The sequence below is a fragment of the Chelon labrosus genome (assembly GCF_963514085.1).
Source record: "Chelon labrosus genome assembly, chromosome: 6".
Classification (NCBI taxonomy): Eukaryota; Metazoa; Chordata; class Actinopteri; order Mugiliformes; family Mugilidae; genus Chelon; species Chelon labrosus.
Genome location: NC_140342.1, coordinates 20,696,637 through 20,719,437, shown reverse-complemented (window position 1 = coordinate 20,719,437; position 22,801 = coordinate 20,696,637). Strand labels below are relative to the sequence as shown.

Here is a 22,801-nt window from a genome sequence, read left to right as displayed (position 1 = left end):
TTGACAGTGTAGATGAACTCCGTGTTAGTTTTATTTTTAAATTTCCAGAGTTTTACAAAGTTTGAAGGTCAAGTGTCGACCCGTGACGACCACAGCTGTCTGAGCAGTGAGGCAAAAAAAAAAAAAAAAAACCCTCTCTAGAATACATGAAATGTAATTACATGAAGATGTTTCAGAACAACAATGTGATGTTTATTCAGAAAATAAAAGGAGCCTAATACCTGCTGTGGAGTTCACCGTCCTTTAGGTTATATTAAAAGAAAGAGCTTTAACTATAGTTCCCTTTTACTGTAAACAGCGACTCAAAGCGTATCTCCTCGAGACAGGGAGGTCATCGTCAAGAGCTTCTCTGGAGAACATGTTCACCAAATCGTGTCTTTTTGCTCGTACAAAACCATGTTGTAGGTAAATAACCTGTGTAAAACACATCGTCAGGTCTGTGTGGATATAAAGACATCTTTGTGAAAACACAGACGGCTCGGTCTTTGGTTCCACTCTAAAGTGCAGTTTCTGTGGTGCAGCAGTGTCGAGTCTTTGGTAGCGTCAGAGGTTCAGGGATTTCTTTTTTAAATCCTCCTCCACACCAGAAAAAAAAAACAAGGTAAAGTTTCAACAAGCAGTCTCCTTGTTGTCCTGTTCTGTGCTCTCTTAAGTTTGCCAGGAGAGGAGCAGGGCGGTGACGAACGTGGCCAGAGCCGCCGCGACTCGTTCCTGGCTGCCTCTGTGAAACCCCGAGCAGTCGTTGTGGTGCATCCGAGGCCTGTCCGCGTCCTCCCCTTGCCTGTGATCGGACCGCTGGCTGCTCGACGAGCACTGGACCAGGGGCATCTGGTAGGAGGTGGCCCGCTTCTCCGGTCGGTCCGGGCTGGAGCCGTCGCTGGGACGCTGGCCGTTGTAGAGCAGGTAGCGGCCGTGGGCGTCCTGCTCCATGCGGAAGAGCTCGTACTCCGTGTGGGGCAGCCGGATTCCCAGCGCCACGCAGCCGTTGGTCAAGGTGACGTCCTGCTCCACGCCGACCTGCCAGGACCCCTGCTCTCCGCACTCGTTACCGTTGAAGACGTTAAGGAGGGAGGTGGTGGCCAGGTCCATGGGCGTCACTCTCATGTGGTTCACTTGAAGAAGAAGAAGAAAACACCTGTTAGTAAAGTCTAGATGGGTAAATACAACACTCTAAAGTATCTGTATTCGCTTTTGTTCTTCAGGATAAGTCGGTCCTATTTTAAGTTCGCACGGGACTAGTTTTATTTGGGGACCTCCGGTAATTTGCAATAACTGCTATCTTAATCCCGTGCGAATTGGCCATATCTTTAATTTGTAAAAAACTACACCACAAATGACCTATTTCTCGTAACACAGATGTCCTGTGATAATCCAACGAGAATCTCTGTAATTTGGGGATGAGATTTTACTTTTTCAAGACTTTTGTCTGATTCGCGGCTTTTTTTCTGGCTCACTTAAGAATTATGAAGGATGAGCTGTAAATAAATAAAGTTTGGACGGATTAAATCATTAAATCAACCATTAACGTGTTAATCTGCAAAACTGGAGCTGATTTAAATACTGCCAGGTAATTTCTTCACGACGTCCCCAGGTAAAGATAATCCTGTGCGAATAGGGCTTTTGAACCTAAACCTATATTTCAGTTGTACAGGACTTCAGCTGATATTCTTACTCTGTGGTTTTTCCTTTAGTGCTAGTTAACAGAACATGACTAACACCTTGTAAACGTGAAGTCACCTGCAACTTATAACATATTCAGCGACGTCACACGAACCCGTAAAGAGTTTGTTCAAGTGACCGACGAACAACATGCTTCAAACATTTTGACAGTTTGTAGCTTTATTGCTAAGACTGAGATGAAGCTGAAGACGTTTAGCCTAGCTTAGCATTAAGTCTGGAAACTAGGAGATTTTCTTACTTTAGACCACTGGTGTCAAACTCAATTTAGTTCAGGGGCCACATGCAACCCAGCTTGATCTCAAGGGGGCCAGACCAATAACACAATAGCGTATTTACCTATAAATAATGACAACTCCAAATGTTTCCCTTTGTTTTAGTGCAAAGAAGAACATTATGAAAATGTTTGCATTTAATGACTGGACATTTCTTAAGAAAAAGAAATGCAATTTCTGTTTAGTTCTAGGTCTCAGTGTTGTGTTATGTCCACAGCTCTTACTATATCTCTGTGAACTCTAGGAATAGCAATTACTTTTATTGGAAAAATTGCAGTTAATGTCTTCAATGTAACTTTTGCAGTTTGCAAATTCATCCCGTGGGCCAGATTAGACCGTCTGGCGGGCCGGTTTTGGCCCCCGGGCCGTATGTTTGACACGTATGCTTTAGATGGAGCAAGACCAACACTTCCTGCCATATCTTGTTTGTTTCATCAGTATTTATCAGTAACTATTATTCCTACTGTTTGTTTCCTGAATGACTCAGGGAAAGGTGTACAATATCTAAACGACTGATCGCTGTTAACTCCTGGTTTACAGGCCTGTATCATACATATCTTAACTTATTAGTAACTACAAATATATAAAAATTATACATGAAATTAGAAGTTGATTGTTTTATTACAAAACAACGGTAGCTCCAATCTTCCTTCCTGGGTTGTATCTTATATTGTACTGCAAAGAGCTTCACTTTACTAACACTGCTAATCTCGTTTCTGGGACTTTGGCATAATCGGAGGGATAAAGCTAGCTTGGCTCTGTCCAAAGATAACCTGAGGAGGAAGATTTGAGTCAGGAATCACGAGCCTGTAATCTCCATTAACCCAATCCTATGAGTCCTTTGGCTGGCTGCTGATGATGCTAAGTACACAAGGCGAGTCAGCGGACTCACTGGAAACACTGCGGACTCAGACTCGGCTTCACTCCAGTCGGTGAATCTAAGTAATAAGTTGAATTTTGCAATAAACAAGCAATTAAACGCACTGGTGTTTGTTATGTGTCTGATATATTTTATGCACATGCTATGATGACATTTAGCATATTTAAATCTTAGTCTATATTCTAATTTGCACACTTTTGTATTTTTTTGCAATTCTTGCTATTTTTCTATTCGTATTTCAACATCACATTACTTAAAGTAAGTTACCTGAAACCTATAAAAGCCTAATGCTTGACATTTTGATTTATATATTATTTAGTGCTGCTTTTGAACCACACTAAACATACAATAAGCCTGGGGTGTCAAACATATGGCCCTTGGGCTGAAACCGGCCCACCAGAGGGTCCAATCTGGCCCACGGGATGAATTTGCAAAGCTGCAGACAAAACACAACACTGGAGACCTAAACGGTAGGGGGCAGCAAAGCACCGAAATTGCACTTACTGTTCTTAAAAAAAATTTCATTGAATGTAAACATTTTTGTACTTCATTGCACTAAAACAGAGAGGGAAAATTCTGGAGTTGTCTTTATTTATAGGTTATCGTGCTCTTATGTTACTGTTGCGGCCCGCTTCAGATCAAGTTGTTGTGTAGGTGGCCCCCGAACTAAAATGACACCCCTGCAATAAGCTGTAAATACAAAGAAGAGGTTTAAAAACTAAACTAAAGCATGCAAAATGAGAGAACACCAGCCATTTACCTTTGAAGACAAACTCCGTCCCACCCATGACACGGGTGGAATGAAGCCCTCGGCTGTAGCGTCCGCGGGCGTAGATGGTGAAGGTGGGGTGTTTGCAGACGGGGTCGGAGTAGTGGTAGTAGTGGCCCTCCCAGGTGTGGTTGTTGTCGTGGAAGACGAAGTGGCGGGTGAGGAAGAGGACCTCCGGGCGGACTTCGCAACGCTGGCTCACCCACTGGCCGTACAGCCCGACGCTCAGGTCGGTCCGCGGCGGCAGGATGGGCGGGTGGAACTCATCGGAGCGGTAGATGACGCGGCAGGCGATGCAGCCGTGGTCGTGGTTCTGAAAAAAAGAGAAAATATTGGTCAAGACGTAACATTAAACACTCTGTGAGACGTCACAATAAAATCAACTAAATATATTCTGTAAAGTTTTTTTCTGCAGTTACTCTACAAATCCAAATATTCCTCAAAAGCGGACACATTGTTTTACTTATGTTTTTTTTTTTTAATGCTATCATTTAAATTTTAGGAAACCAAATCATTAAACAGATATTAACAGTTTGATATTATATTTTTCAGGACTGATTCTAAATTTAATACAATATTAATACAATGAAAAAAAAAAAAAAAAAACGGTATAAATGTCTCCAAATTTATTTCAGTGTTTAAACAGAAAGATATTTTTTTTGGGGACGTCAAAACTGCAGTTATTAATTTTATTTATCAACACAAAGCACATTCTTTTACTTGTGTTCTTTAAAGGTTTTCTGGTTGAGTGTTTGACCACTAGAGGCGCTATGGGGTCTTCTTGCCTCTTCTTCTTGAAGAGGCAAGAAGACCTTCTTGCCTCTGGTTTCATGAGAACAACTGTGAGTGGAGCCCAACAGACCTCCACGTTAAAGCGTCCGACTTATAATAAACACGTCGTCTCGTATGTTTAAATTATGCTGAATGAAGGGAGTGGACACTTTTAGTGAGATGTTTTAGTCCTCAGCCGTCTGCCTAGACACCACCCACCCTCCTTGGCTCCACCTCTTCCTCTATTTTTGAATTCATCAGTGCCCTCTGCTGGACAAACCGTTTATCTACACCGATCAGCCACAACACCACCATCATGTGTTTCATTTAAATGTTTGCTCCATTTTTTATTTTTTTTTAACTCTATAAACCCTTACATTGAAAAACTATATTACTCTCTCACAACCGTTTACTCCCCAAAATACTCGTGTTACACATGTACATCAACCAGCCACAACATTAAAACCACTGACAGTAGAAGGAAATAACATCGACCATCTTGTGACAGTTCAATGTTTTGTTGGGAAACCTTTGGACCTGGCATTCATTCATGTGGATGTTACTCCGACATGTAGCACCCACCTAGACCAGACCAGGCACTACTTGATGGCAGCAGCCATCCCCAGCAGGATACAGCCTGACACAGGCACACACACTAAAACGGTTTAGGAACAGGAACAGCATAATGCATTGACCTGGCCTCCAAATTCACTAGATCCAAAACTGATGAAGTATCTGTGGGATGATCCACAGAGGACACCACACGACACCCTCAGAAGGCCCATGTCCATTCTCTGATGACTCACAACTGTTTTGGAGGCACAAGGGAGACCTACACAATATTAGAAAGTTGGTTATAATGTTATGCCTGATCGTGTATGTTAATAGTGTGCATTTCTTTCTTATGACTCACCATTGACTCTGCTCCGATCAAAGTGTGACACTTAACTAAAAATAGATCGTTTTTCCACCGCTATAAACCCCAGGAACATAAAAGCAGATTTATTCATGTGAGAAAATCTCAAAGCACCAGAAAGTTTAGCTATGATGTCATAAATCAGCTGTTGAAGCTGAAGATTGTTTACGAACTTCACGCTGCCACAAAAGATGAATGAAAGGCATGTTCCATGAGATGTGTCCACGCTGTGAACATTTTAATCCATCATCAGTAAAAACTGTGTTATGAAATTCACATTTCACACAAACAGAGAGAGCTGGCCGCCGTTCAGAGGTGAAAGTCCGAGGCCAGACGAGGTTCCAGCGTTTTTCTCGGCGATCGAATCATTTTCCAGTAAAAGACAGATGTCTGGACGGACTGAAGCCACGACAGAGGAGAGCGAGTTTTCATGCTTTTTCACAGACGTCACCGGGACGTGCACATTTCTCACACGAGCAGTGTGTGATCACAGCGTTCACAGACGGGACAGCTGTGGCTCTCCCGACTAGAAATTTGAGGTTCCCGGGCGGACTCGGGGCTGGAAGCCTTAGTGCAGTCTTCCACAAAACCTCTTCCAAACACAAAACTCCTGAGAGGCGGCTGAGTTTCTGCTATTCGAGGGTGGTCAACCTTCTTCCACTCAGTCCCTCTTTTCCCAGACAACATTACATTTGTGTGGGATTTATGGGGAGTTCAAAAACAGAAAAGAAATGGAGAGGGGTGAAAGAAGGGAGGGAGAAAAAAAAAAAAACAGGAGTATCACTACATCCTGCAGATGAGATAATCCCAGTGCAGCTCCATAACTGACTGAGTGAGAGGTTAATGGGACGACTGGAAGGGAGGCCTCGTGTGAACGCAGCACTCTGTGTGAGAGCAGAGTGGATTTTAATGGCTGGGCACCTCGACACACTCACGAAACACATGTGAACAAGTGAAAAAAATACATTAAGTACGTACACTGATCAGCCACAACATTAAAGCCACTGACAGGAGAAGTAAATAACACTGACCATCTTGTGACAATACAATGTTCTGCTGGGAAACTCAGACATGTAGCACCCACCTATCGACTGCATTAAATCACGTGGAGATATTTACTGACAGTGGCTAGATACGACACAACACCACCCACAAACTTTTCACCAGCTGCCACTGTATAAAGAGGTTAATTTGCTAGTTTGTAATCGGCTGCAGTCACCACAGCTCAGTGCTGGAGTCAGGCGTGCCCGAGGCGAGCGCTACACAGCTCGGTTATTGTTCAGTTATTTGCAGGTTGCAAATAAAAAACTTTTACTGCGGCTGTGACACTGTTTCAAATAATGATCCAGACCCTGTTCATTGTTTTTTTATTGGACGATCCTTCGACTGAGATCATTTTGCAGTTGAACCGCATTAAACTAAACTGGAAGGATGTTAGGTTTATTTATTTGATTTTACGGTTTGTGACAATAATTTCACAGATAATATATATTGAAAGAATTTAAGGAAATCTGTTTAGAGAGAGATGAAGCTAGCCTACAAGCTCTAAAAGGTCACAATTATGCCAATTGTTTGACCTATACAAAAAAAAGTGGATGCTTTTGACACAAATAAAAAACATAGCATCCCATCTTAACAAGAGTTCACAAGTTGTAAACGATTGCGCATATGTGGTGTAAATATGGCTGCTAAATTTTCAAAAAGGTTGTGTATAGTTTCTTTGTGTTATAAGTGGTTTTAGCAAGAAGTGTTAATTTTCAAGGACCATCTAATAATGGGGACGGGAGAATCGGACTTCCATGTCACAGCAATGCATTTTCTGGCCACACATATAGCAACACCTATGAATTAGATCTGGGATTTAGTCGAAGAACAACTGATTTTTCCCAAGATTACCTTGTAAACACGGGATCTGGATCTGAAGGGAGGACAATCTTGAATAAGGTGTCACAAAGGTCATGCCAGATTGTTCTCGCCTCGTTACAGGACCAAGTACAGGAGCCCACCTCATTACCACATCCAAAGCACATTTCGGACAGTTCAGGTTTGTGTAATTTCTCTGGGTTAAATGCACGGCTTATACTTCTGGGTCAATTTGACGCCGTAGCTAAGGCGTCTGCCCAGGCCCTGCGCACCTCCTGAGGAACGTAACTACGCGTCACGGCAGAACGCAAGAGCTGTGATTGGTCCGCTTGGCAGCAGCGCTTTTCCCACTTTAGCATTTCCGGCTGCTTCTCCATCGCCACAATTTTGGAATCAATTGTTTTGGATCAATAAAGATGGAACACATCGAGCAAAGGTTGACGAAATTTCTGTGAAAGTTTCAGTCGCCATTGTTGAAAGTGAAGCAGGAAGTAGAAACAAAAATTCAACCCGACTGGCAAAAAAAGACACAGCGCCAGACTGACGAGCAAACAAGTATAAATGGCTTGGACCAGTTTAGGCTAGGTACGTAGGTTATGGCAGGTTACGTTGTCCCGCAGAGGGAATAAACTGTGTTAGGGAGGAATTTGTGGTGATGCCGATGAAGAATAAGAAGAAGTACCAGAGTCCTGTATGTCTTATGCCTGAAGGAGTTTATTTAGGCTCGATCGGGGAGAACAGAAGATTCGTCATCACAACAAAAGTGCATGAGTCCACCTCAGTTCTAAGGGTCAAACAGTAAAGCTCAGATTCTTATACTAGAAAGGTGGGCTGAGGCAGCAAAGGGGAGATGTGTTAACATCCAACTGGCTACAGTACATAAACATGAAGATAAGGACTCACACCAACTAGGAAATACAAACTGTCTTCCAGGAACGGAGGACGTTATCATCTAACTCTACAGCTGTGCCTGCAAACAGCCAGAGAGTGAGATTGAAGACGCCAAAAGAGGGACCATGGCCTTGGCATGTTCCTCAAAGAGAAAATAGGGCAGATAACTGACCCCAGCAGTAGGGAAGAGAAATTATTCTCTAACAAACTGCACTTATGTATAGATGGTGATGAAAATAATAATGAACAAGCCTGTACCTCGCATTAATAGTAGCGGACTGACTATCTTGACACAAACCCATCCAATGTTGTTCTTCAGTTGTTATGTTTAAGTCTGATTCCCGTCTCTCTCTCTCTGGATCTATGCAAACCTGGTTCAGGAAACTCTTTCAGCGAAGTGGAATACATCCTGGAAATAAAATTTAATAAACTTCTCCACCTCCTTGGAAGCAAAACACTGTATAAATTTACTGGAATTGAAGAAATAAAAGAGGAAATGAGGGAGGATATTACTGCCCATGCTTCATAGAAATAACTCTTTTTAAAATGTAATATTTTTACTACACTGGGCAGAAGTGATGCACAGATGAGGTGCAATCCTCAGATAAATAAGAATTAGTGCCGAGTTTCACTTCGTTTGGCAGCTTCTTCCATTTGGGCACTGTTCAAGAAAATAAAATAAATAAATGTCCAGAAGCAAACATTTTATGAGAAGCAGAAACTGTGTCGGGATTTAAAAGCCTTCTGTGGGTAATACAGACACTACACTCATGTTTGTTTGTTTTTTTTACTTTGGGATCCTTTGACTTGAATTTCATAATAATCGTCTTATCTTAGATCAACTGGATTCATGGCTCTGCATTCACGGCTTTTAAATGTAATTTAAGGGGCTTACTGGCTTAGAAAAAGGTTAAAGTAAGATGAACAAAACTAAAGAAAGCATAACAGCGTCAAACGTGAACCTCCCCATGACGGAGATGTGCAAACACACACACACACACACACAATAATCAACAAAACGCGTTTAAACAGCTGCAACATAAAAACACAGATCCCTAACAAGGATCATTATCAAGTAGTCATTACTCCGCCTCAGTGACGCATCAGCGAACCGGGGCGACAGAAAAATGGACAAATCACACTAAAAAAAAAAATAGTCTGCTGCTTTGCTCTTGCATCACTCACTGCCGAGTTCCACCCCAGAAACCACAAATGAACATGCTGGCACCAGCGAAATGTCCTGGACCGGGACCAGCTCTGGGTACACCGCTCAAGATTAATGGATTGGATCGTCACCGTGGCAATAAAATCCCCCGAAAAGAAACAATTACAGCCTCAAGAAATGGTTGAGTTGAGCACTTTTTTTTTTTTTTGGGCGCAGGGAGGAGTGTGTGTGTTCTGCACTGCTGCTGCTTCACCAAGGAAATATAGAAACCTAAATTTGCTATGTGCACTCAGCAGAAACTGACTAAAGCATCTAAATAAGTAAAAGCTATTACAGAATCATACATCCTCAGTTTATCAGATCATGTGATTTTACCCCTTTAAGATAGTGGCCTATGCCAAGTGTGTGCCTTAAGCGGATTTGCATTTTTGTGTTTCCTGAAAAACTTGAAAAAATGAGTTAGGCGATTATTTTAACAGGGTGACGATATTTAAAGGTACATTAATGAAATTTGGCCACTAGGGGGCAGCGTACAAAACTTCAAAACACCACTGTGAGACAGTGATGTTAGCAAGGAGTTGTCCATTCATGTAGCCAACATGAACTTAAGGACAATATTCACTCTTCTTTTAGCGCCGTTTTGGTCTCCATCACGTCCAGACTTGAAGATTTTTAGCTGCTAAATGCTCCACAATGCTCAACAGCTCATTGCTAACTTTGTCTGCGCCTGTCAATCAAATGAACAGCAGAGTGTGATGACACCCAAGTTATTTTGACATATTTCCAAAAGTACTGATTAGCTTAAAGAGTTTTAAAGCAATTACCCGCGGCATTTTAATCCTGTTAATCTGCTGCATAACCCAAAGAACACAGTGAAAAGTTTGTATGTGAACTGCTTTCTGCCAAAGAAATATTGCCTGCGAAAACTTGACGCTACGTCGGAAGAAGAAGGGAATATTTCTGGAAGCACATGCAATTTTAAAATTAAATTTTAGTGTTGTGAGCACCACATTTTGTTCATTGCACAGAACTACTCCTCTTCAGTGAAGCCAAAGCAAGTAGAGCCCCCCCTGGTGGCCAGCTGCAGTATAGGTCATAAGCTCCACCCCCTCCATGTTAGTGGATGGGACTTGCGCCAAACTAAAACACTAAAATACACGTCAAATAAATATTTGAAGGATGGTTTCTGTCATTTAAGGTAGTTAATATAATACTGATGCATACTCAAGTGACCATTATTCTGATAAGTTTCGTTTTAGTTGGTTATTTGACGCTATAAAAACAGGATGTGACATCATGATGACTACTAGTTGCCATGTTAACTGCTCAGTGAAGGGCTTCCATAGGACCTGATAAATAAATAAATAAATAAATACAGTGTATAATTCAACATTTCCTTGTAACTGGTGGAGTTAGAGCAGGGTGCAGTATTAATTAAATGTGAGTGAGTCTAGAGGAAGTGTGTTTGGGTCATAGATAACGTGGCTCCACTCTCAGACCGTACTGCCCAGACTCTGGCTCAAAAGTCGCAAGATTGCGCTGCCCGTATCCCCGGGAAAATAGTGTCAGTTTGGCCAACGCAAGGAAGTGGGGATGCATTATCCATATTTATATACAGTCTATGCTTGATACCAGTAGAAGAAAGAGGAAACAAAATATGTTTATGTCTTGTAATTTAGGTGAACTGATCCTTTCGGCTGTAACTGTGTTAGACTAAACTTTGGACTTGCAGCACCCCAACTTTCGTTTTTTTTTTAAGAAAAGGCTGAAGAGAAATGGAGCACATGCAACATTTTGATCTGAGCCTCAGGCATGCATGAAATCAGACCTGGTATGCGCTCGCTGGATTTATTCGTATGGCCGCATGATTCACAATTCTAGGAATACCACATGTTGATTCCCCCCGGGGATGGGCCCGGTCTCACACTGCGCCGCTACAGGCCAGGGCGGCTTAAAGAGAGCAGCGCTGGTCATTACAGTGCCACGGGGGAGCTCGTCTGATCACAGCTCCTCAGCCCGCTCTGTGTTTACATTCTGATCAGCAACGCCGAGCCCCATCTTCCAAATGGATGTTTATTTAGACAGCGGACTAGGACAGGATTTCGTTGTAATCTTTGCAGAGGGTGACAGTGAAAACATCACTCTAGGGTTTCATCCAGCAGGGAGACCACTGTTCAGTAGTGTAAATAGAGAAATTACATCCCATAAGCACAGTGGAAGAATGAAAGGGCTCTCTCTTAACGCTAGATGGAATCAGTGTGTACAGAGTTTCTGGTTTCCATCTGTGCAAATGTTTAGCGCGTATGGGTATGAAGGCCACGATTATTGACATACACGCTGACCCAAACTTAGATTTAGATCAAACAGCATTTAAATAAATCACAGAGACCGGTTTGCTGCGCCACACAGGTGGACTTCACCACCTCAGATTACTCAGGTTATCAATCGGTCGACCTCCGTGTTTCTCAGTTCAAGCCCTTTCCGGTGTGTGTGGTCTTTGCGGCGTGGAGGGTGGACACAGTGGGAGCAGAGTTCAGCCGAGGTTGTCCACAGAGCCGCATGCCTGGGACGGAAAACAAAACCCTACCTCCGGCTCGTCCACACGTTCCAATGAACACAAAAGTTTAGTTGGTGGGCGGGAGGGGTCCTCGTCCCTGGTGCTGAGCTAGAGACTCCTGCTGGTAAGTCGGGGCTCTTTCACAGTTGGGGGTGTATCTTTCTGTAACCCTCCTTAAGAAGACAGCTGGATTACAACTGACAGCAGCTTTAATTCAACCTATTTAGTAATATATACCGATCAGCCACAACATTAAAACCACTGACAGGAGAAGTGAATAACACTGACCATCTGGTGACAATACTTCTGTTCTGCTGAGAAACTTTTGGACCTGACATTCTTGTGGATGTTACTTAGACATGTAGCACCCACCTAGACCAGACCAGACACCCCCACCCCATAGCAATGACACTCCTTGATTATCAGCAGTCATCCCCAGCAGGATGCAACCACAAAAACGCTTTAGGAATAACTCAAAAAAACATGAAGAACAGGACGTGGTATTGACCTGGCCTCTAAATTCACTAGATCACAAACTGATCAAGTATCTGTGGGATGATCCACATAGGCCCCTCCCCTCAGTCCATATGACCCAAAGGCCCCCACTAGACACCACAGGACACCCTCAGAAGGCCTATGTCCATTCTCTGATCACATCTGTCACAACTGCACTGGAGGCACAAGGGAGTCCTTCACATGCTAATGGAGGAGGACTGAGTGAATATTTCTACAAAATTTCATGGCAAGCATCCAATAGTTGGATAAAGGTTGTGGTTTTATTTGTTTTCTGTTCAAGTCAATCATCTCAGGGCCTCTCATCTTGTGACCTACTGGCAGCGATCTGCTTTGCTCTTCGAAAGAGTCCACAGCCACATTTCACCCCTATCCTCCAAACTCTAACCGAGAGATGATCATTAGGGACTGACCTTGGCGTTCTGCAGGGCCATCTGGTAGCTGGACGGCTTGTAGTACAACCTCTGCGAAGGCTCAGTGTGGATGTCTCCCAGAAACAGCTCCTCCACCAGGTGATCCAGGTTGTGATGCAGGTACTGCTTCTCTACCCTCAGCAGCTGCAGCTCGTGCATGGCGAAGTTAAGCTCTCTGGAGCAGTTGTAGCTGCCCTCCTCGCTCCACAGTTCGTAGATCACATTGGGCTCCCAGGGGCCTTTCACGGCCCCTCTGCAGCTGCGGCTGAGCCTCTGGCGGAGGTCTTTGGCCATGGCGGCTGTGTGACACACCATCTGGACACGGTGGAGGTGGTAGTCCGCCTCCGTGCCGCCGCGGATGATCCAGGAGGCCTGGCGCAAGCGCAGTCGACCACGGATGACCAGCGTGTAGGTGGGTTTGGTGCAGTGGTTGTCCTCGTAGTAGAACTGGTGAGCCTGGAAGGTGTTGTTGGGGTAAAACCTGTAGGAGCGCGTCAGAAACTCTGGACCTGGTCTCACCTCGCAGCTGCAACAAGAGGACAGATCAGCAGGTCAGATAAACCCCGTGTAAGTCCACACGCTGAATATATTTGAAGAAATACCACTGATTAAACCGATTGGGTGCAGGGTTTTTGTGTGGGAAGAACATTCTTTGTATTGCCCGAGTTTAAACAGCAGCTTGACAGAAATACGATCCTGTGGAGAGGACTGATTTTCTCATTACAAGTAAAAGTTCATGTTCTTCCATAACTCGTCCTCGCATGTGTTTTTGTGTTTGATAGTATTTAAATTGAAATATGGTCCTCAAGAATACTTTTATTGCTTCCGAAATGAATTTCTTTCGTAGGGAACGTCAACAATGTCAGAACTTACATCTAAAAGTTTTACTCGGAAGATTTTTACGTTCTCAAAGACGAACATGCACAACAAAACTTAACAAACGTGGTTTTTGCTTCTGCCTTCTCAGCAGACATCGGTTTTATTAAATTCCATTAACCACTTTCTAAAAAGGTCCTTGAGATCAGTTATGTTCCATTATAGTAAACTCTAAATGAACAAAGAAGAGAATGCATGCCTATGTAGAAACAAACTGTTGCAGGTTCTGTCTGGAGGCTGTTGTAGAAGAAAAACCCACCTGGTGGACACCCAGTGGCCCTCCACGTTGGGAGGCATCTGCACGGTGATCCGGGCCCCATTATGAAGGTGCTTCAGCATGTGCTGGCACTGGGAGTCTTTGACGGACCGGCCGAAAGTCTTCTCCAGGGAGAGGTGGCTGGAGCGGCCATCCGAGTAAACAGAGGAACCTTCGGCCCAAACTGTGGAGACAACAATAAGGCAAAACACCTGCAAATTAAATTTAGTTTTTGTGGAGGATGTGAGAAACTTTCATGATCAAATACAAAATGCCCTTATAATGGATGCTTGAAGTGTGATTTCACCGTGTTTGAATGTGAAATCTTAGCCTTGTCGAGCTTGAAATGTTAAATAAACCGATAAAGAATCTGTTTAATTTAGCAGCTTTGAGGACAGCTAATATGATAATTACATCGAGATCAAACACAAAGAGCAGTTTCCTCTCATGTTTTCCATCTGTCAGGCCTCTTTGAAGCGTTTAAAGGACTTAACTTAGTCATTTTAACTCATGTCATCACGGCGGGGATTACAGGGCTTTATCTGCGACCTGCAACACCTGGTATGAGTGGAGTCTTTATGGGTTAATGCTGGCCGATCATGTGATGAAAAGGCAAAGCTTAAATGTCAGAGCCGAAGGACTGATAAGTGAACTTACTTCTGCTCAAGAAACACTCAAACAAACCAAGATAAAGCGGAGAAAACCACAAAAGACAAGAGCCACTTTGAGATATATTCGGTTCCCACCATGTCGGCGTGCTCTCCCTACACTATATGAAATAAAAATACTTTCAGCAACGGACTGAAGCTTAAAGGGATAAAATATCGGAAATGAAAGCATTTCTAAAGCCTGCAGCCAAAGAAAAGCCCTAAAGCTGACATTCCAGTGAGGCTTTATTCCATGTAATACTCCAGCATCATCAAAATCTACCTTGAAATATGAAGACTTTAGCTCAGACTCTTTCTATCCGACCCGACTTGCCTGGCAATATTGCTTAACGCCTAGGAATGCCGCTGCGGTCGCCCCTGCGCTTTTAATTTGAGACTAATAACACCGAGGGAGGGGCAAGAACATCTGATTAAAAGAAGCCAAAAGCTCCATGGAGAACAAAGTCCCATCCAGCTGTTTTACACCCAGCCTTGCTCCTTGCTAGCCCAGGCTTGTGTGTAAATCACCACATCACAGCGCTGCTCAGTGGAAACACTGGACAGTGGAGAGACTTGATCCTCCCCCCGACTCAGCTGGCAGCATTAGTAACGCCGCTTTGCTCGTCGGAGGCGTGTTAAAAATCAAAGAAGAAGCTTCACAGTTTGCTGCGTGTTATGTCTGTGTGTGTGTGTGTGCGTGTTGGATTTTTTATTTTTTTTTGCACCTGCAGTCAGATTGGAGCACGGGAAAGACCCTGAGAGCGGCTGCCAAAAGCCTGTTCTCACAATGACGAGGGCAGAGACTGTACCAGCGTGTGTGAATTTTAAAGGAGGCCTGGAAAACACACGTTTGACATCAGGTTTAATAGCAGGTGAATTTCAATTTCGACCAAAGGTGATGTAGTAAAAGCACACTGATGTCCAACTACTATGTATATCGATCATATTTATATACACCAATGAGCCAACATTAAAAAAACACTGTCTTATATAGTGTTGGTTAAACCTGTGCAGCCAAAACACCTTTGATCCATCAGGCATGGATCTTTTTGGAGGTGTCCTGTGCAGTTTGGCATCATGACGCCTGCCAATGTGGGTTGCAGTGTTTCTAAAGCCATACTCTTTATGTTTTGATATGTATAAAATCCTTCTAATATATTTCTTTTGTGGGATAGGTACTTAATGAAACCGTTGGTTGCACGTATTCATGCTAGAACGTCAAAGAACTAGTCCGAGTGTGAGGCCACCTCACTTGTTGCTTGTGTTTGGACCGAGAAAGTCCAGCAGGAAGACGACTTGGAAGCATTTTTGAGATTTGCCTTTTGGATTATTAATCAGTTAAAATCCAGTGAAGAATTTGGGCAAAGTTTCTAAGTAAATAGAAAATACTTTATTGTCATAATAAAAGTTTTTTTTGTTCAGAAACAACACAAAATTGTCACTTAAGAACAAATGAAAACAAACCATTGTTCAGGCAGAGCAGAGTGTTCAGAAACTACAATACAATTGTAATACAAACTAAATCTCTTTATGGCACTTCTTTCTGTATTTTTTTCTTTAAAAAGTTTTTCTTAAAAAAAATTATCACTCCACGACAAATATTAATAAGACAACATTTCCCCCACTCTTGTGATAGCAGCAGCATTTTGATAAAAAACTGTCAGGTCACCTCTTTAATCGATCTCATTACTTTGATATCGATCAATATCGACACCAACGTTGGTGTCGATATTATCGATATTTGGATCCGCCCACCGCTATTCTAAATTCACGAGACAGAAAATTGCACAATGGATTCTTTTACACGATGTTGATCATTTTCGATGCAATTTTCAGCAACTGTAAAACATTTTCCAGGGAAACTAAAGCTGTCCTCAGGCAAACATTACGGTTAACCGTATGTGTCATTCAATTTCACTTACACAATAACGTAAGAACTATGTCCAATATAGTCCAACGCCTATGCACGTTTTAGTCCATTAAAAATAATTGTTCAAAAAGAATAAACGGATTCCTACTAATCCAGGAATAACTAGCATCAAATTAGATGTTGTTTCAGTGTCTGAGATTTAGCTGCTTGACCTGACGTTACACAGACCTGATCAACGGTCAGCGGCGTCAGAGCAAAAATATCAGAAATTAGAACGTAATGTGAGCTTTATTTTAAGCTAGGGCTGTCAAAATTAACGCGTTAACGCGGATTAATTCATCATCATGATTAACCTCATTAAAAATGTTAGCACAAACAACGCACCTGCAGCGCAGAATGCCTCTGAACGTCTCTGGCAACATGTTTCGGGCCGTTTGTCCAAGTAGAGCTACCGTTGCGAATGCTTCCGTCGTCCATCTTTACCAACCAACCGACAAAGATGGAAGACGCTAAACAGCACGTTATCTTTATCGGTTGGTTCTTATTTTTACTGCACTTTAATATTTATTTCTAATATATTTCTACAAGAGATGCAGATAAACGAAATTTCGTTGTATTCTTGAACATTGACAATAGCTTCTTCTTCTTCTGCCTGTCACTACGCATTTGCGCATGCGCGACGGTGACTCTACTTGGACAAACTCCCCGAAATGCCAGAGACGTTCAGAGTCATCCTACGCTGCACATCGTTTAATTGCGTTAAAAATGTTGATCAGATTAACCATGTTGACGTTTTAATCCGCGTTAATTTTGACAGCCCTATTTTACACACGGTTAAAAATCTTTTCTACGTTACATCAAAGCCAAGTAGTGATCCAACTCAAAATGGAAAACAGACTCACAGGGAAATGAATGAGGAAATGATTATAAGGAGGTTATGTGTAGCCTGTTTGTAAAATTACTTTTTAAGAGAAAGCGTCATACGTCTTCTCCTTTGCGAATTTAACGAGCCCTGAATGTGTGAGTGGTGGGAGTTTCTTCCAATAGCTTTCTGTTTAGAAAAAAAAGAAAAGAAAATAAGAAACTCTACTCTCATTATGGCAATAATCATAACTACTTGAACCCAACTCTGGTCCCTCATTGCTGCTGCTTCATTCCCAAACCTCTGCTCTCTATCTAAATCAAAGCGCCCACAAAACTCCCAGAGCCCTAAACCACGGCGAACATTTCCAGTTGGCCTGGTCCCACTGGTGAGGTAAGAGCCCTGGGACCCCTGACAAGACGAGAGACTCCACATCGTTTATGGGAAGAGAGAAAAATCCAGAAGTGCCAGAGCAGAGACCAGACAAAGGACTGTTCTTCGTGTTATCTCAGCGACTGGCACTGACCATGCAGGAATCGGAAAGGGTTTGAGAGAATAACACGTTAACTCAAAAAGAAATCAAGAGATGAAAAAGTTACCAAGTACGTTTGTTAAAGAAGGTCCTTGTGCTTGAGTTTCTCCATTTTGGAAGTCTTTCTACTTCAAGGATTTCAGCATATATATTGCTCTTTCAGTACTCAAACACACAGTTATGACTTAGTCTGGATTAGGATTTTAGATTCAGCATAAAATACCGTCTTTGACGAGTAACGCAAGTGTGCGGACAGCTTTCACGGTGCACTGCACGTACGTGGGAAGGAAGGTAGCAACTGGGAAGATTTCCATGTTTACAACTTGCAAAGCCATAAAAAGCTGAAGGCGACGGCTAACAGTCACCTTGTGTTAATATTTTTCATCACACTAGCGCAGCGAGCAGCTAAACTGTTTACTAAGAACACAACTAATGGTCAGAGTCAGTCATTAGAAGTCTTAACAAGTCATAACAGTAGTTTTTTTATTTATAGCAGCATTGGACATGAGTGGCTTTGCATCAATATTGCACTGTGTGAAACTTATCTTTTAAGCGTGTAAAGCTAGCAAAGCGATAGCCCAGAGTGCCCTGATTGGTCAGCTGCATTGAACTGACCAGCGAGACATGGTGAAAGAAGAGACGCACAGGGGGGAGGAGGGTCAGGGAAATTCAAGGAAGCTTTTCATTGGACACAAAATTAGCACACGCCCCCAAGCGCAGGATGAGTCATCAACATTTTTAGATGGTTTTTACAGATAATCACAAATTCTAAATTACTATTAAGGATATCTACAAAGCGACTTTTTATGTCACCGATACTGAAAATGTGCAAGATATATATAAAAACAGAGACGACTAACGGCTTTGTGTCGAATACTGATGTACAAACATGCTTGAACTGACAACGGTCAGCAAGTAAAACGTTCACCACCTTATTTTGTGGCAACATTTGCCAATTAGCACCAAGCATAAAAACGCTGAGGCACCCCAGAATGTCCTTTGCTTAAGAGTTTTTGAGCCCGAGTATTCATCAGTGGAAATATCAGAGGATCCAAGTTTTTAGAGGCTTATTTAATCCTCAGGGGGGCACGAATATCTGCACCAATTTTCATGGCGATCCAGCCACTGGTGGCCAAGACATTTCTCTAAAAACCACAAAGGTCATTGTGGTTCAAGATGAAAAGTAATCAAAACAGAAGGATTCATTCTCTGGGGATCGTGAACAGCTTGCATGACTAATAGGGGGTAATTTAATCCATTTTGATCTCAGTACTTGTTTTAAAACATATGTATAAATCAAAAGATTTATGTATATTATTTTAAAGGGTGACAGACATAAATGGATCAAGGACTAAAATGGTGGTGGTGGAGGGGGCATCCACTTCTCTATGACAACTGCCATCAGTGCTACAAGTGAAAGTTCAAGAACAGAGACTAAACGGACCCTTGAAGTGAGATTGTTTTGTTAGGGGTCCTCGCTTCATTAGCAGCACTCTTTCCTAAATTCCTCCACCGCGGTGCAGCTATATTCAGCTACATGAGGAACGAATCACTCCTGGCTGATAGAGGTCGACACGCCGGGCTGCACGGCGATCCGTCCATCCTCCATCTTTCCCCGTCGTTGCCATTTGTCAAACTTACTCAAGGCTGTGTTCAGCTCCGGATGAAATATTGTCGCTAATTTTCCCACTGCAATTACCGCACCGATTATCCGGAGTCTCTGGAGTCCTGTTAGGACGTCCCAAAGCCGCTTTGAAAAGTCAAACATCAAAAGGTTCATTTCCAAACCAAATGTAGCGGCTGATGAATGTTTGCGACTGGCATTCATTTTAAACGCCCATTCACAGGTTATATTTTGTCATTTGATAGCTTCGCCATAGCTGCATGCATGCAAATAAAGTTTCCTCAGTTGTATTATTCATTTGCACTGAAACGTTCATGGTTTGTGTTTAGTAACATCTTATACTTAATCGTCAAGTCTCATTTCCTGGTACACGGCAAAGCTCCTTTGTTAAGATTGTTTGCACACTGCTAAAGACAATGTTCAATGTTTTACACCAGACAAAATATCAACATTGGTGAAGTTACAGCTTGCATTTTTGATTAAACTTAGGTTTAGTTTTATTCCTCTTCTGACAAACTCACTAATCAACACGCACAAACAAAGATATGTCATCCAAATTAACATCAAAAAAGCGATTTCTTGAGCAAAGAGTTGCCCAGACTGCTGAATATTTAGAGATACAATAAAGAAGGATCCACTGATGCCGAGCGGAAGACTTATTAGATTCAAGCCAGCAAAAAAACATGAAGTCAAAGCTGCTCCAGGTGAGTCCACTTCTATCTGTGAATCTTTTCTTAAAACTTTCCCCTCTGCGTAAAGCCTCGCTGAGGTTTCCTCCCCGGTGAATTTACAGCACACCCTAATCTAGGCTGACAGAGCATGCTCATTGCCGCTGTGAAAGGCTGCAATAACACGCCACTTAATTGAATGTTAGATTCACTTAAACACACTTAAGGATAAGTGGACTCCAGAATATCGTTTTTTTTTTTGTCTCTGCCATTTGAAGTCGCAGCCAAATGTTGACTTCCACTGTCACTGGCAGCAGATGGATTGGGTCAACTGCAGTCCCCATAATCCTCTGCTGCTCAGACAGGGGTTTTCATCAGGCGTGGATGTTTTAAGTGGCTCTTAACTCTTCTCAGTGCTTTTATCTAGCTCAGCAATCCCAAGGATTTATTAGTTTAACCTTCAAATGTACATCACTCTGGAATAAGGCACAATGTTATTATGATTATCAGTCCTGCTGGACACAAACACGCTAGACAGGTGTGCTGAGGTGAATGAAGGCACGTCAGGGTCCTATCTGATAAATATGCCTCAAATAAAACATTAAAGTCATCTGAAATTTAATATAATTAACCGTATCCTGTTTTATGTTAAATGCAAAATACTGTATAGCACAGATACTGCTGTAGACATTTTGTTTTCCACGCACACGTGGAGTAAAACATGTTTTTTCCACAGAATAACAAACCCCTCCAAACATGGAAACGTTCCTTACCCAAAAAAGCAATGAGAAGCAGTGTGGATGACGACTCCATTCCGCACTTCAGGGGGATTGCAACGAGCTTCACTGGTCACACTTGGGGAGTTCAAGCCTTTCCTTTACACAGCGTCCCTAGTTATCCAAACATTGCGGTTCCAAAGCGTGGAGCAAACACTCCTGCAAAATCCGAGCATCATAGGAAACGCGCCTCCGATTCGCCACAGAGAACAAAAAAAACAAACAAAAACAAAACGTGGTACCTGAGGTTCAAATTACAGAATCGCGCATAGAAATGAAAGACCAAACTTTCTGCTGCAGCCTGAATTTTTTTTTAAAGATTGCGCTTCGGAGTTGAAGTGACGGAGCTCGGTTACTTTTTACGCGCTTCCTCGGTGCGTCCTGCGTGCTGCGCCCCGGAGGAGTGTTTGAAAGTGTGTCCAGAGATTGGACTCACCCCCCTTCCCCGCCACCCGCCCATTCAGATAGTTTATGGGCGTGGAGAGTGCACACTTCCATAAAAAAAAAAAAAAAAAAAAAAATCTCCCATGTGTTCGAGTTGTTTCAGTCAGGTGCCGAATCGGGAAATCTTTGGCAAAGAACAAGAATAAGCTCAAAACATGTAACTCTAAATTAGCTGCTTGACTTTCTTTTAGGTGAAAACTTTTTTTTAGGGTTACTCTTCCATTTAAGAAGGTAATATATTATTTCCTCTCATTGATTCCTTGGTAAAATTATGATCTGATGCAAAAACAGGAAGTGGGATCTCTAAAAACAGTTTAGATGTTTTAAAGTGTCAGAGTGAGAAGATTTAAGACACACTACATGTCAGACTATATTCAAAACCTGAGGTATTTTTGGATTGCCCTAATTTAAAAAGGTTCCTGAACTCTACTGATGTTTGGCCTCTTCTGAAAGGTATTTTTGTACTACATTTTGTGGCAGAAGAAGTTTTAATACAATCCTGATGGGGTAATATGAAAACCCTCGTGCTATTTGGTTTCAAATGGAGGTAACGTTGTCTCCCGGAACCTCACCAATTTATTACAGTCGAGTTTTCCTCCTCTCATTACTTCCCGTCTTCCTCCTTGTTATCATTCGTGATGGATGCTGCACATTCTTCTTGACCGTGACTCTCAAATTATGCGCCTTCTCTTCTCATCATAGCCTGCGTGCCTGCAGGGACGGCAGCAGCAACAACAAAGCATGGCAGTCATTTTCCTTCCCCAACACCTGTTGTGTGAGTGTGTTTGACAGAGAGAGAGGGAGAGAGAGACCTTGGCCTTGAGTTTCCAACTCTCTTTTCAACTTGAGGTTCTTTTGTCTCTCTGATCTTTTGACCCTGAGGCGACTCTCCTGCTCCTCTTCATTCACCGTCTGAAAAAGAGCCAACTACGTTACACTTTCTGCACAGAATCATCAAACCAATACTCTTGTTTTTTAATAATATTAATGCCTTTTTGTCTGTTTTAACAAACCTAACTCGAGAAGATCAGACGTACAACATTTGACTTTTTTGGGTTAGTTAGTTTTTACTTTAAATTGTGTGTTAGAAATAATAAATTAACAAAAACTTGGTTAGTTAATCCAGCAGAAACCATTGCTCTTCTAGTTTCTATGAGTTTAGACGATAGAGAATAAGGATCTGTCAAAGCTTCACCTTTAATTTGCACATTTTTTTTTTAGAAGAAGAAAAACAACAGAAACAGTTAACAACATGATTTGTGATTTACGGCTTTAAAGAGGAGGGAGTCACTCCAAACAGTCTTGCAATAGACTGTACCCTCAATGTAATTTAGCTGTTTGCAGTCTCCAGCCGCTAGCCTCGAGCAGAAATGAGTAACGAGCTAACAGAAGTTTGTTAAAACCCACATTTTTTTTATTTTTTCCATTTTCAAACTCGTAGCCTAACGCTGCCTCCGCTGACATCAGTGGAGACATTTATCGGATTTCACACAGCTTCCGCTGCAGCCACAAAAGGCTTAATGCAACTCAAACGGCGGACTTTCCCTTTAAAACTC

At 42.4% G+C, this 22,801-nt stretch overlaps 1 protein-coding gene across 1 annotated transcript; it reads right to left on the bottom strand.

The window, feature by feature from the left end:
• LOC311489370 (protein APCDD1) lies at positions 1-21,194 on the bottom strand. The gene is made up of 5 exons (XM_084546435.1): positions 20,799-21,194; positions 13,826-14,006; positions 12,691-13,216; positions 3,593-3,914; positions 1-1,112 (listed from the first exon to the last, which is right to left on the bottom strand). Exons 1-5 carry the CDS (start codon positions 20,836-20,838, stop codon positions 649-651), a joined length of 1,533 nt encoding a protein of 510 aa, XP_084402561.1. The 5' UTR covers positions 20,839-21,194; the 3' UTR covers positions 1-648.
• Between the last annotated feature and the right edge of the window lie 1,607 nt (positions 21,195-22,801).